General features: G+C 39.4%; 1 protein-coding gene across 2 annotated transcripts in view; it reads left to right on the forward strand.

Moving 5' to 3' along the window:
- MTHFD2L (methylenetetrahydrofolate dehydrogenase (NADP+ dependent) 2 like) overlaps positions 1-16,271 on the forward strand; it is a 41,977-nt gene that overhangs the window by 23,690 nt on the left and 2,016 nt on the right. Inside the window, exons 5-7 of one of the 2 annotated variants that reach the window (XR_004000741.1) lie at positions 3,258-3,350; positions 7,886-8,011; positions 14,967-15,077. Coding sequence is in view for 1 of the 2 variants with exons in the window: in XM_030565230.1 (XP_030421090.1) it covers positions 3,258-3,350; positions 7,886-8,011 (219 nt within the window). In the remaining variant the exon portion in view is untranslated. The remainder of the gene's footprint in view (positions 1-3,257; positions 3,351-7,885; positions 8,012-14,966; positions 15,078-16,271) is intronic. The other variant, XM_030565230.1, reaches the window with a different exon arrangement.

Genomic DNA, 16,271 nt, shown 5'->3' on the forward strand with positions numbered 1-16,271 from the left:
CAGAACTGGACACAATACTCAGTTGAGGCCTAACCAGCGCAGAGTAAAGCGGAAGAATGACTTCTTGTGTCTTGTTTACAACACACCCGTTAATGCATCCCAAAATCACATTTGCTTTTTTTGCAACAGTATCACACTGTTGACTCATATTTAGCTTTTGGTCCACTATGACCCCTAGATCTCTTTTTGCCATACTCCTTCCTAGACAGTCTCTTCCCATTCTGTATGTGTGAAACTGATTGTTCCTTCCTAAGTGGAGCACTTTGCATTTGTCTTTATTGAACTTCATCCAGTTTACCTCAGACCATTTCTCCAATTTGTCCAGATCATTTTGAATTTTGACCCTGTCCTCCAAAGCAGTTGCAATCCCTCCCAGTTTGGTATCGTCTGCAAACTTAATAAGCGTACTTTCTATGCCAACATCACTTATATGAGCGAGAGATCCTTGAAGAAGATAAACTTTTGCCATCTAAACAACCAGTGGGATTGCTCCCTCATTAATTTTTTTTGTGCCAGTGATAATCAGTAAGTTGAAAGATATGACAGCAGATTTCTAGAAAGAATAACGTCTCCTTTCTGTTTCCACAATATCTGTTTTGTGCATATCATTTATTGATCCCTAAGATGCTAAGGGAGAAAAATGTAGCTTTAAGTAACCTCAAGGCCTACACTTCATCTATAGGATTCTTGACAAGAATGATTGGGGGTGTTGCTGTCACAGCAGACCGATTAGCTAAGAGATTCTAGAAGAGTGGTCCAGCTAACACCCAGTCAGCTGCAGCCAGGCTTTTTGTCCTTAGAGCCTGAATTTGAGTATGGAAAGTTGCTGCCCTCCCTTTGACCCCTTATCATCTTTTCTGTCTATCTCCTATCACTTAGAATTGTGTTTCAGCCAGCCAACCATCCAGGTTTTTTTCCCCAGGGACCCCATCAACAAAAAGCCTCAGTGCAGAACAGTTAGATCAGATCTACATGCTGATGTCCAGAGGGTACTTTGTAGGGGATTCACCCTTTCCAGTTTCTGTGAGTCTATGCCTGTTTGTTTCCTTTAGCTTATTTGGTTTTATTTTTTCCTTGTTTGTTTTTAACTTTGGTTATGGATAAGCTTTAACAGATAGGTGGGTTTTGCAACTGCTTTTTAAATTCTCTCAGTGTAACCTCCTCTGGTCCACTGATTCAGTGAAGCTGTTCCCACACTCTGGGTGTCTCCCTGCTGCCAATTACTGTGATTCATTTCTCTTGTGGGAGAGCACATAAAGTACAGGAATATGCTGGAAGAGGGAGTGACCTTCCCAGTAGGGTGGATACATGAAGAATGGATAGGGAAGAAGAACAGAGAATCCAGTGAGGGCACGGTTTGAAGGTATAGGAAGAAAAGTATATCAATGAGATGAGGTGCAGATTTGGTCAATAAGAGGTGTTCCTGAGGTCTCAGAGCTGATAGCAGGGACTGAAACAGTGAAAACTGTAGTGTAAAATTTTAAGAGGAAACAATGTACCAAGGGACCTGAGATGGATGGAGCGTGAAAAACATGGGGTGAAACAGGTTCAGGATATGCAGGGAAGATAGCAAAGAGAAAGAGAGCTGGTATCAGGCTCAGGGCCTGGGAAGAGTCTTCTTTGCTGATTGTTACCTTCATTGCCTTCCCAATTATCTCCTCCTTGCTTTCGGAAAACAACAAGGAAGCATGGTCCCCATGCTCACGAACCTCCTTGATTTGCATGATGGGCTACTCGCAAGTACCCCACAATTGTAGGATTTTTCATGTCTAGTGTTAGGCACCACAGAAGAACTGTCCTTGCCCAAATACATACACCCATGCAAGGGCAGGGCTCCAGAGCTGCTGAGTTGCCCAAAAGACTGTAGGCTTCCGTTCGCCATGCATGCAAACTCTTCCCGTGGTCTCTGGCACAGATGAGTGATCAGCTCTTTGTTTAACAGCAAGTAACAGGAGATAGTGGAACAAGACTTTTCTGCATCTGCAATGAAAGAAAAGCAGACATGGAGATTTGGGAGACATTTTCCTTTCTACTTTTTTTGATATCCATATTAATGGAATAATATGTGTCTGAGCAGTGTGCGATGAGCTATCTTTGTGCTTCGGCTGGGGTTTAGGAGAAGAAGGCATAGGACAGCCAAGATACCTCACTTGATAATACCATGTGATTTGGTCTGGCTAATTTCTTCCCCTAAGTGGGCACAGTGACAGGCATTCTCAAGTCTATCTAATAGGAATTTTACCAGATATACAAATAGTGACAGTGTTGTTAATTGTTTTGGGCATGTATGTTTCTTAAAGAAATTCTCTCCTCTCTGAAATCTACTAGAGCCACTGCAATCAACAATGATATTCCATGTGCTGGCTCCCAACATGAAACTAATGGTAGCCAGGGGCAGAGCTTTGTAAGCAGAAAATCCTTGGTGGTAGACTTCCATATTGCTGTCATAGCTGCCAGGAATCCCCATGCAATCCAAGCTCTCTTGTGGATAGAACGGAGGCAGAGCCATGGATGTCTCCTTCCTGCATGATGAACCATTTCCAAATCTGAGGGGAAATATCAACAAGAATGAATGCTGCTTCTGTTAACATTAATTACCACTCGTTGCCCTTTTGGTATATTCCAGCCTCTCCAAAACATACATTGAAAACTAAACTCTGACCTGCGGGAAATGCAGAGATGTGAAGGTAATTCTGCTGTTACCTCAGGTTGTAGACATAGAGAAGTCCGTAGTCTCCCTCAGAATTTGTGCCACAGAATGGCAGGAGACGTGTATAGTTGGCACAGAAGGGGACGAATGGCCAAGGGCACATGAGGAGAAACTTATAAACATAGTCCCCTTATATCCAGTGTTTTAGGTTGTGATAAGTGAAGGTGTCTTACAGTGCTATACTTCTATCACATTTAGTAAGACAGATACATAAGGCCAGATTCATTCCCATGTAATTCCATGAAACTCAGTGACATTAACCCAGGAAAGAATTTAGTCCACACTGTTAAACAACTGCACTGGGTTATGTTTTTGAAGAATGAGAGTGATGTGGTTGCACTTCTTAGTACATGTGGGAAGGCAAGCAATGGCATTCTGCATATGCTGAAAAAGGGTGTCAGATCATGAAAAAGAAATATGTGTGATGATGTGTCAGATCATAAGACAGGAATTTATTTGATCAAATGTGTGTTCTTAATATACCAAAATCTAATGAATCGTTTCCACATGTTAAATGACAATTAATTGTGAATATTGTACGTTACAGGTGATGCTACAGTGACAATTACTCACAGATATACTCCAAAAGAGCAGCTGAAGATCCATACCCAACTAGCTGACATTATAGTAGTAGCTGCAGGTAATACTAAGTGTCCTTAATACTACAGTGGCAAATATTAAAAATTCACCAGGTACTCGGTTTCTACAACTAGCTGTTTTAAATATGTTAACTAAGTGGGTTATGATCATGTTTGCTGAGGGTGCTTCAGTGAGTCTGCTTGTTTTGAGTAAGGGAAGAGATTTGGCCCTCAGTTCTTGCCCTTCATATTTGTAGATTCATAAGCTAGTTTCTCATCAGGTATGACACCTTCCCCTTAGGGAAGCTTAAGGATGAACTCAGGAATGGAAACCAGTCAGTGCACAGCTTATACAGGTATAATTATATAAACTAAAACATTTTCTGTACTGTACAAAAATGGTGAGTCATTCAGGGTTTCCTTAAATCAGCTGGAGGCCACCTTCAGGTAACAATAGTGCCTTTCTTTCTCTATTAGAATTAAGGGCAGTCTTGGCAAATTAAATGCAGTTGTTTTGGTATTATGTGTGTATTATTCATCCTTGTTTTGTACAATTGCAGTATAAAGAGGGAAATAGAAGAATGGACTGTTGAAAGAATGGATTTTCTATAATTAGTAACTGGAAAGTTCAGTGGTTTGATATTACTGGAGATATATAGACAGAAATACTTGTGTTTTGATTTGGCCTTTCTTCACTAAATAAAGAACTAATCAGAGTTCCAACTTTGGATGGCAAATCTTGCTTTAATGGTATTTTTAATATACATCCTAACAACATTAGAAACAAGTTTGGCCAATGTCTATGCAATTCTTCTGTTTTTTTTTTTCCACAGTGGCCATTCAAGCCCCTCTTGCAGTACACAGGATTTGTCATTTCACATCCCCCATCACTCCTCCACACTCCAAACCCCAAGCCTTGCTAACTGCCTTTCAGAAGAATAGGGAGGGGGTTGGATTATTCTTAGGCTTATCATTTCTGTTCAAGTGTGAAGTGAGGTGCTGCTTTCTCTGACAGGCTAAATGCACTTCACGTGCCAGTTTAGGAGCAAGAAAATAAACTCGGGTCTTAATCTCAGATCTCCAACATGGTGATTACTAGACTGTGCATGTAACCAGAATTCACAACTGTAAGTGAAAAATAATAAAGGATGTGGAATCATTTTCTTTAGCATGTCTGTGTAGATAAATGCTTCTTAGTAGTTCATCAGAACTTACTGTCAGGGTTTAATCACAGCTTCTGAACAAAGTTAGTTGTTGGCTATGCTTGCAGTTAAACTGCGTTCAGTGCCAATTCAGCAATACCTGCTCCTTACAGTTTTTCTTCATGTCACCTATTAGAACAGTGATTCTCAAACTTTTGTACTGGTGACCCCTTTCACATAGCAAGTCTCTGAGTGTGACCCCCCCCTTATAAATTAAAAAACACTTTTTTATATATTTAACATCATTATATATCCTGGAGGCAAAGCAGGCTTTGGGGTGGAGGCTGACCGCTCGCGACCCCCCACATAATAACCTCACAACACCCTGAGGGGGACCCGACCCCCAGTTTGAGAACCCCTGTGTTACAAGAACATGATACAACACTCATTGCACAATACGAGATATATCTGGGCTAGATTGTGCAAAGTACACACAGTCCTGCATTGGGTGTGGCATGGAGTTGCACAGCCCCAGTGGAAGCTCAGGGAGAGAGAGCGCCTCAGGAAGGCATAATCCCTTTAAGTTTCCCTGAGTTCACAGGAACTGTACAGACTTCATCTTTCTCTTGAATGGTGCAATATTCTCACTGATGTGTCTGGCTTGCTCTGCTGCTAGGATGAAGGAAGTTCAGGGCATGAACCTATTTCCTCCCCACCCCATTTGTGGTGGGGCTGCAGTTGTGACAGGCCTGTATGTGGGAAGTGCCAGTGGGAGGAGGCTCCTTGTGTGTTCCCTAACACATCTATAGAAAGCCCACTTGCAGGCTGGCCCCCCGTTTGACTCCTTTTCTGCAATAAATGCTACTCATGATGCAATACTCTATCTTCATTTTAATTGTTAGTTTTTGAAGCCTTCATTTTATTCATTTCCTCAAGTGTTCCTATTTCAGATTTCTTGCAGAGGAGAGCTCTGCCTAAATTGTGATATTGAAAAAACAGATAATTAGCTTTTTCTGGAAAACCTATGCATTTAAGAATTTCCCACATATTAGAAGTAAAGCATGTTAGGAGAAAGTGATCTCCTAGCAGTTGGTATGCAAAGGAGGCTTTGGTAAATCACAGAATCCTAGAAATGTAGGTTCAGAAGCGATCTCAAGAGTTATCTAGTCCAGCCCTCTGCACTGAGGCTGAATTAAATAACTTTATTAATTTTGTTCTGGAGGAGGTGATTTTTTTTGTTTTGTTCAGTTTCAGTATTACTCTATTGATGGGGCATGTTGTCAAACCTTTCTGTAAAGGATTTAGCTGTGCGAATCCTGTTAGCTTTAATAAGAGTTGTAGAGAATGCCTTTATCCCTATGCCACTCAGATAATTTCCCCCATAAAATTGTGGAGTTGTCCTATTACCAGTACAACTTGCGGTTTATTGTGCAACAGTTGATGAAATAGACATAGGCCAGCGTCTCTCAACATTACTGAAAAGTATATTAGAAAATTTGCTTCTTTCAACACTTTTCAAGCTCATCCATATAGAATATATAGAGAGAAATGTTGTATCACCTATCTCTTATACAGCAGTCCCTTTCTCCCCTAAAACTGCTTGCATCCAGAAACACTCACTTTTGCTTTCTATTCTCCCGCCCCCCACAGCTGTCTCAAACCATTCCTGCCTGTGACCTGGCTAGTGGGAGAGGAGAAACCTATTACAATATATATCTCTGAGGGGTACTGCAGATGTTCTGTTTTAGAGTATTAGAATGACCATATTACTAAACAGTGTCAGCATCAAGTGAGTGAAGGTGTCCCCAGAACTCATGAAGCAAGACTGTATTTTATTTTAAAGATGGAATGTCTTCTCATTTAAAAAGCGGGGGGTTCTATAATGTAATAGGTAAGAAACTTTGGAAATGGCTTTGGGTAGTTTGAGTGTTATTCTGATTAGATCATGTAAAATATAATACGTAGGTAATGTACAAGTATTTCTATACTTTATTCCTCAATAGCACATAATGGTTTAGTGTCATATAGTATTTGTCTTAACAGTTGTCTTAACTGTTAGTTAACTATTTGCCTAGCCAGGAGTGAGCTGATGACTAGTCAGATCTGTTGTGATTGTCTCTAAAGCCATAGCAATAAGTTAAATTAAAAATATAAAACACTATAAAGTTGATTTAAATATTGGAACACAGTTAAAAAAGATGGCACTAAAATTGTGTTCGTGAGAGGTAGGGCTTTTCTCCACATCAAAGAGAATTGTTGAAATGGTTCAAAGAGCTTATGTTGAATTTTAGCAGAGCCTAGAGGCCGGATTAGAGCAGTCATCTCTCTGCACAAGTCTGGGTGTTAAAATCAAGCTCCTTCTGATGAAAATCCTTGCAAAGAAGAAAGTCTTTATGGACCATTCCTGCTCTCATTGACATCAAAAGAGTTTTGCTGTTGTCTTCAATGGGAGTAAGATCAGGCTGTCTACAAAGAGGTCACCCTTATACTTACCAATTACTTTGGATAACAGCCTTGGTATTTGCAGAATTCTAATGATTTCCTCTCATGATTATAAGGAAGTTTAGCTAAAACTGCAAATACTGAGATAACTTTCCATTCTGTTCATCACCGTAGTATCTTCCAGTATAGTGTTTTAAGTGATGTAACTATCATTGTCATGTGTAGTTTTCTCTGTCTCCCATCTCCTCTCTGAGCTGAGGGGAATTATGTGAGTTTTTCTTTTTACGTGTATTAAGTTGTTTTTATTAGTGATGGCTGGTTGAAGACATGCACCATGCGCTTGAGTTAGGTTGGAATTTCTCAGTTGCTGAGGGCTTCATCCTCAGATTAATTGCACTGCTGTAGTCCAGCTAGAAGTTGATGAAACTATATTTTACTGAGACCAGGTCATCATCCATCAAGTAGTTGTTCTTCATCCATGAACTGATCTCAGTCAAGGGTTAGCTTGGTGACCGTGGTGTTTTCATATATAGTGAAAGATAGAGATGTGTGTCACCTGCATATCTTGAGTCCATAGTGTCTTGCTAGATCTCCTAGTGGCTGCATGTAGATGTTGAACAGTTGCGATATTTTATCTGCTTCTAGAATAGTAAAATTTGTGTCAGCAATGTTACGTAAATAGTATTGTACACTGTTCAGGTAAATGGCTAGAATGTCAAGTATTTAACAATTAAATATATGGAAAATCAAATAATCCAATGATGTCCTGTAGAAATAGGATCTCACATAGCCTAATTCAAATTATTTGCTCACTGTAGACACAGCCTCTTGACATCAACTTTGTTTCTGATCCTCAAAATGTAGTTAAAACCATAGTGTTTTCTGTGTATCAGAGCTATGACAAAGATGCTGAAAAAATAAACCCAATTTTTTCCTGCCTTTTCTATAATTAAGAGCAGATAACTTAGTTCTGTATCTGGCTGCGTTAATCAAATATTTCTTGATGATTTCAGGTATTCCAAAGTTGATTACAGCTGATATGGTTAAAGAAGGTGCAGCTGTGATTGACGTAGGCATTAATCATATCCATGACCCTCTGACAGGGAAAACCAAATTAGTAGGGGATGTGGACTTTCAAGGTAAGAAAAATACCCCTCCTGATATAAAAGGACTAGATAAGTTGGGTTTAAGGTATTTGGTTATTTTAAAAATGAGAAGGTTAAATTAATTTGTCAAATCAAATCTTTTCCCCTCACCTGAAGAAGTGTATTGAAGAAGCAAGAAGTTGTATCTAAACTTAATACATACTCTATTAATAAAGAGCCCAAGTATAACTGGGTTTAAAGGAAATTGGGAGGTATAATTATAAAATGCATGCCAGCACTGATGACAGGTTGAGGGGAAGCGATGGCAAAGGGCTGTGGTGCCTCTTCCTCCCCAAGTTTCCCTGCTCCCTTTAGGCATCTTGTGTCCAAGACCACTAAGGGTATGTCTTCACTACCGGCCAGATCGGCGGGCAGCGATCGATCCAGTGGGGATCGATTTATTTCGTCTAGTCTAGATGCGACAAATCAAGCCCCGAACGCTCTCCCGTTGACTCCTGTACTCCAGCTTGGCGAGAGGCGAAGGCGGAGTCAACGGGGGAGCGGTAGCAGTCGACTCACCCCAGCGAAGACACTGCAGTAAGTGGGTCTAAGTACGTTGACTGCAGCTACATTAGTCACGTAGCTGAAGTTGCATAACTTAGATCGATTTCCGCCCCCCCCCCCCCCACCATAGTGTAGACCAGGCCTTAGAGAAAGCAGTTCCCAGACCTCCTCTATAAGTTTAGCGACTCCAATTGCGTAGAGTATATATTACAGCATCACTGGTCAAGCTTCTGTTATCAAGGATCTTTCTGCACTTCCGCTGGAAACTCATATTTTAAAATATTAATTTTGCTTAAGTAATTTTCTCCGTGCTAAGACTTGCTGTATATAAATCTTTTGATCCTGAAAATCTGGGTGCAAACAATCCTATCTTAGATCATAAATGACAATGTGCACATTGATCTCATGTTAGTGTCCTTTTTTGTGCAATGTGTTACCAAACAACTGCACAATATGTCTTGATTGACAATGTCTGCTCAAAAGAAGTTCTAGACTGGACTAGCAGGATTGTTACAGTTCAAAATTAAAGTTTATTGGCAGAGCTGTGTGTGGGAAGCTTACACTTACATTCTAGCTGTTGGCCCCTCGTTTTGATATGCATGAAATTCATTCACTTTTTTTTTTTAAATAATCTTTCCAGTCTTGACACACAGGCTCTCAATCCGACAGCACAATTGTATTCAAAATGTTTTTAAAAGGACTGCTAGAGCTTCACATACATAAACTAGACAAAACCCTGCTTGCTTGCTTTACTCACACATAAAGATATATTAAAGTCAATGAAATTACTCTCATGAGTAGAGCAACAGGCTTGCTTCTAGATATATTTTAGACATGTACACCTCTACCCCGATATAACGCCATCCGATATAACACAAATTCGGATATAACGCAATAAGATTTTTTGGCTCCCGAGGACAGCGTTATATCGAGGTAGAGGTGTATGTGCATATGTATAACTGCACGTTTAAAATAGAGATATACAGGAAATTATTGTGAAAATACAATTGTAGTAAAATGCTCTCTTCACTTGCTGCTTTGTATGGTAGTAAGTAAAAGATGGTAAAATGGTACAAGAAATGTTACATAGCAGATGCTGTTCAGAACTGCAACAAAATATAGTAAGCAAAAGTTCCACAAACTACTAGTATATACAAGGAAACATGATTTGCAGAAACACGTCTTAAATTTGTGTGCCACATTTCTCTTGATTTCTTAAAAAGTTTGTCTGACACTCTGAATATAATAAAAACAACGAGGAGTACTTGTAGCATCTTAGAGACTAACAAATTTATTTGGGCATAAGCTTTTGCAGGCTAAAGTGGGTTTTAGCCCATGAAAACTTATGCCCAAATACATTTGTTAATCTCTAAGGTACCACAAGTACTTACTCCTTGTTGTTTTTGCTGATACAGACTAACACGGCTGCTACTGTGAAATCGGAATATAATATAAAGCTATATCCGGATGGCCAGGTCATCATTCAAAGTTTCTGTACATAAAGACATATTACTGTGCTGTGTATGTCTTGACAAGTTCTGCTGTGGGTTGTTCCTCAGGATTTTACCTGGAGTGAGGGAAGATCCCAGAAGGAGGGAGGAACTTTGTTAACTTGGGTTATGCCACTGAAGTTACAGGTAGTACTTAGCTGCACATTGCCATGGGGAGATTGTTTTGTTTTTATTAATGATTTAGTGAAACTTTCACCGATACTAATGAACCAGCAACAATCTGATGCATATAGGCTGTAAAGTAAAACATTTACATGCAAATTATTTGATTTAGCAGTTAAGAAGTGGAGCAAGCCATTATATCAATTGAAAATGATATAGTTATCACAATCTGAGTTATTAGATATTTGCATTTTTATTTAATGTGTTTAAGTTACATGTGTGTTTTTACCAACAGTATCTTAAACTGAGAAAAGTATTGTACTGAGAATTAACTTAATGATTCTCTGAATTATAATCAGTTAGTATACAAATCTGACCATTTGGCTGAATTCATATTTATACACATCTGATTTTTTTTTAACAGTTGAGTATAAAATGCTTTAAATGGCCAGCAGTAATATGCAGTAAGAGTTTAAAGTGTCACCTGGCTCCATCCTGCCACCCTCCCTGATCTCAGCTGTTCCCTGCTATTAAACCATCCTTGACATAGAAAAATGTGCACTGGAATAGAAAGTGAGGCATTAATTCTCATTTGGGCAATGCAAATTTAAATTTCCTTTATAAGAAAAATATATAAATATGGCTTGGATTAATCAAGCAGTATGATTTGAGATCACCTTTAACAGCACGGTGGAAACTTCATTTGCCACATCACAACTAACATCTTGGATTCCCTGCTTTATAAATATTGAAGGATGCTATTTTAAACTAAAGGAAGCTTTAAATGCTTTAAAAGTGGACAGTGGGGTGAATTCCTACCTCTGCTGGAGGGAGTTCAGGATTACTCTCTACATCTCTTTTGGAAGATCTTATAAAGTTTTACTTTATGGTACTTATAAAATTTATCTTTATGCTCAAAGAAATGATACCAAAACAAAGCTTTCAAGTTTCACATTTGAGCAGAGATGAGGATCAACATCATGTGGGTGTTCATGCTTACTCTTCCCAGAATATAAGGATAAAACAGACATCTGAAGGGACTCCGAGGAAACAAACATAAAAATTGTACTAGGGAATAGTTGTGCAACATACAAAACATTATATAATTAGCCTGTGGCACTCACTTCCACAGAGTATCATTAAAGTAAATAGCTTAGTAAGTTTCAAAAGAGGAATAAGTATTTTGGTGCAGGCCCAACACAATGGGCTTTATGCAGCATTTGATCGTGTACCAACTATTCCATGTACATGAATTGATGTCAAAGGGCCTAATCACTGTGTTTGAGTTTTTAAGTATTTCCCCTATTAGTCCTGGGGGAGATTTTCAAAACCACCTGAGGGACTTAAGAGCACAAGTTCCACTGACTGTCAGTGAGACTTGTGCTCCTAATTCCCTTAGGTGCTTTTGAAAACCTCCCCTCTTGTATCTGATTTGCAAGTGAACCCCAACCCCAAAGTTCAGGTTGGGTCTTTTCTCAATAGTGACTTCTAATGTGCCTGAGATAACCTGACATTTGCTGATAACTTCCTGGTGTTTCTCATGTGGCTCAGCTAAAAGTCTTCTTTTTCCTTCCTTCTTCCAGAGTCTGGGATATCATAGATTTGGCAGGAAGGCTGCAGCAGAGCCTCCATATGTCAATAAGGATTTTGCAGCAGATAGTAAATTTGATGGCTGCAACAGTTTTTGAAGTACCCATAGCCTATTTTCTACAAAACATCCAGAGTTTCTGACCATGCAGAGATGCACACCATATCTGTTCTCAGCTGGTCTTAGTTGGTCCAAGTACAGAGACAATGTGAAATTATCTGTGGACTTCCAAGCAGGACCAGGACTGACTCTTTCCATCCAGATTGTCTCTTGGGTCTCTGAACCAAATTTAATCCTGATGTAAACAGCTGTTAATCCATTGCCTTTAGTGTGTACACCAATGCTTAATTTAGCTCTGTGTGCTTACTACACCCCAAACCTCTTAAATATATTGTTATATCCAGACATTGCTCAAACGCACACGCTTTCTCACTCAGGTGGTCCTGGTGTGTTTGGCTCTTCACTTTTGGACCAAAGGAGACGGCTCCTGTTGAAGGCAATGATAGCCATGGGTACTCAGCACCTCTGAAAATCAGGCCTTATCTCCACACAACAAACTTCTGCTGGCCTAGCTATGTTGGTCAGGAGTGTGATGAGGTGTGACCCCTGACAGAGCTGTGTTTGCAAAAACCCTATATTGGCAAAACTGAGCTTCTGCCATTATAGCTTATTCTAGCCCCCCTACCCACCCTTTCACTCCCAAACAAACTCAGCTATACTGGTAAAAGCTCAGTTTTGCCAGTATAAGCTGCGTTCACACTAGGAGTGGTTTGCCAGGCTAGTATACAAGTATAGCACTCCTTGTGTAGACATACCCTAAGGGTCTGAGGTAGGGCATCCAACATTAGTGGATGTTTTGAAAAATTGGCCAATATCTGCAAGCATCTCTACCACGTGGATTGAGGCTCTTGGTGGTGGAACATCTTACACACTGGAGATCAGGTTGAGTCTATGTGTTTCCCCTTTCAGAGCAACATATGTTCAACAAAGACTATATATTGACCTAAACATACAGAAACAGAGCAACAAATACAAACTTTCCTCCTAAAAACCAACACTTTGATACATTTCCTTTCCACCCATGGGAGGAGTAGAGTTAATGTGGGCAGACAATGAATGCTTCTTCCTAATTACTTTACAAAGCACCTACATGCTATGGTGCTAGGCAGTGCACGAATAGCTTGCTAGGTAGATCAGATCGTAGAACAGATTTTGTGGGCCCGCATTCCTTTCACTTTCACCTTCATAAATCAGAAGTAGCTCCATTAGAAACAATGGAGTTACACTGGTGTGCAACTACTGTACAAAGTGGCAAATCACAGCGTAGATGTTCACATAGGGAAAAAATAGTACTGCGTGTGAAATATATAATGGAAAAGTTGCATTTTAAATTAATGACAATTTGGAGTAAATAAAGTGCTAAACGTAATGTTTGTGCCAAAATGCTCCTGTGACTGTTGTACCCAGATCAACTTTTGAGCTGCAAAAGTTGCAGACTGTTCCTTGAGACTGGTTTCAGAGTAGCAGCCGTGTTATTCTGTATCCACAAAAAGAACAAGAGTACTTGTGGCACCTTAGAGGCTAACAAATATACAGCATGAGCTTTCGTGAGCTACAGCTCACTTCTTCAGATTCACAGAACGGACATCCATTCTGTGCATCTGAAGAAGTGAGCTGTAGCTCACGAAAGCTCATGCTGAAATAAATTTGTTAGTCTCTAAGGTGCCACAAGTACTCTTGTTCTTTTTCCTTGAGACTGTTACCCATAAATGTTCAGTTCAAAGAATGAAGTTATGTTTGTATCTAGCTGTTGTTGACAAGAGTGAGTCTAGTTTGGGGCTTAAGAGCACTATCATCTACTCTTAGATTGTGTGATTAATCCTCTTCAGTGTCTGAAGTTCTTAACTTTAAAGGAACCTAGCAAATGAAGACTGTTTCCAAAGTAGAGGATCCTGTTTGTCAAGGAAACAATTTGTTTTTCATTTCTTGTTAAGAATCAAAGAGATATTTTAAAGTTCTAAAGACGCTTCAAAATGGCAACTCGTTCCCCTTAGGTGCTTAATTAGAACATTGGCTTTTTCCAGACTGCCAAATAAGTGCTTAGGACACTGTGTGTTTCAGGAGTCTTCATGCAGTTAAAGCAGATTCAGAGGCTAAAGCTTTTACATCATCTAAAAGTGAAGGTGAGACAAAGTAATTGGCAATGCCACACATCATTTGTGGCTGATTGGGCAGTCATATTCAAACGCCAGCTCAGAAACTGCACATTTATTTATCAAGCTGCACAGTCAAACCAAATCTCCTTAGAACTTTCAGGGCCAAATTTTCAGATCTGGGCACCGAAGTTTGTCTGCAAAAAATGCATTCAACACATCCCCATTTACTCCTCTAGCTAGGGATTTACCAGTCTGCAATCACCCTTTTGTAAGGGCAAACTCATTTTTAGATGGCTTTACTTGGTCACCTATGTGGCCCTTTGCCTGTCCTTTGCAAACTGATCCTAGGCCGGTAGTTATGTAAGCCAGTATAAAAGTAAACCTCTGTCCCACTCAGATGCAGGATAATGATACAGTACATAACACAATATACAGTACCTAACATACAGTGCAAGAAAAGAAACTGCCCAGCATCTGGGAAAAACAGCACCTCATGCATTTAGTCCTAACAGGGACACCAGCACTTCAGGTAATTAATTAATACTATGCATGATTTTTCATTGCTAAGCTTTCTACAGGAAAAACATCTTCAGGTTGTATATTGCATCTCTTTGTAAATAAGATGGCATGAATTGCATTCTGAATAGTACCACAGAGAAAACCATGAAATATTACCACTTGAAATATATCCATTTAAGATACATTCTGTTTTAATTAACATTGCGTTACTTCGCAATACAGGATAACAGTCTTGATATGGGCTAATATTACTTCAGGCCCGGGTACAGTGATTATGACATTGGTTGGGACAGTGCAGTGATAACTTGACTAAATGAACACACCAAATTCAATCAAAAAATGAGTAGGAATTCGTTCAAAATTATAAAACTAATGAAAGAAAAGGCATATCATGTATCCGAGAATTTTAAGAGTGACTGTCATATTTCATCAAATTCATTCTTATTGTATAAGATAAGCAAAAAAACACATTGCAGTTTATGTTTACCTTTCAAAAAGCTTTTAGCATGTCTGATGGCATCAATCAATGGCGTAATTAAAACTCTGTCAACTTTAATTACCACTTCTAGATTTCGCCTCAATAAGGGGTTGATTTGGCGCTACTGAACTCAATGGGAACTTTGTCAATTACATCAACGGATGCAGCATCAGACCCTAACTGCAAAAAATAGTATGGAGAGGTATCTTCATTCGTAGTCAATTGTTCGTTACAAAAAAACAGCTAGAAAATAATTAATAGCAACCCTTCATTTCCTCTCAATGGTTTTCTAAAATCTTTCATTTTACTCATCAGTTGAACACCAGATCCATGTACATTTAATTTATCAGTAGTATTGTCAAGTAACTTTATTCCTCATATTTTAGCTGCCTAATTTTCTAGCCCTTAATCTCCATGGATCTCATATAATGCTTAATTTGAAAATAATGGTGCAATTTCAGCCCATTATTGACTTTGGTGGGATATTCCCACTTACATCAGAGATGAACATGGTCCATTTAGGAAAAAAAAAGACACTTCCTTCTTAATCCTTGTATATATGCTGTGAATAGGTTCCTTTCCCAAACTGTTCTCCAACAGAGTCCACATGCTATGCAGAGCCCAACTCAGTGGCAAATGCTGTTTAGCAATTCCACTTCACTCCTCTATTCTGTTTCATGCATTTGGCAGAAATAACAGGGTTTGATTTTTCTGGCAATTCCTTAAGAGCTAGCACTGCCAGTTCTGAGGCAGGTAGTGGAGAGGTGAAAATGTATAACCTTAAAAAAATCACAAGCTCTGCGGCAGTCTGGACTTTTGAGTGCAGAAATAGACTTGCCATGTAGAATAACCACAACTAGTACATAATGTGTTGATTGCATTCCATCATTTGATGGGTTTTCCAAAAGTTAAATGATTCCTCTGCAAGTGGTTAGCCTGGAGTTCCAATGGTTAACCTTATGCAAAATATATAAGTAGCACATTGTGCCAAGAAATTCCATCTCCCATGCCAACAGGTTAACATGACACTGTTCTCCATTTCTCCTGTGTCCTTAAAGGCTGTTCTTTGAAATGTCCAGGACGCTGCCTTAGTATGTCTCACAAATAATGAAAGAATGTCCTAACCCTGCAGGGGGAGGAGTTATGTTTCATGGTTTGTGACTGGATTGCTGGTGTGGTTTTCAGCAGCCTCCTCTGAGGAAACTAATTATGTAAAACTGATGACGCCCGTGAGTATTTATTACTTGAGACGCTCTATCCATTCAGCCCCAACTTTGTTTTTCAGTCTTATCCCAGCTCTCTAAGCCATGTTAGCCAGTAAATTCAGCTCTCTTTTTACTCCTCCCTTCCCTTTGATGGACACTACATGTCTACACTTACCTCCAGAGCGATCAAT

Source organism: Gopherus evgoodei, chromosome 5, assembly GCF_007399415.2.
Source record: "Gopherus evgoodei ecotype Sinaloan lineage chromosome 5, rGopEvg1_v1.p, whole genome shotgun sequence".
Lineage (NCBI taxonomy): Eukaryota > Metazoa > Chordata > Testudines > Testudinidae > Gopherus > Gopherus evgoodei.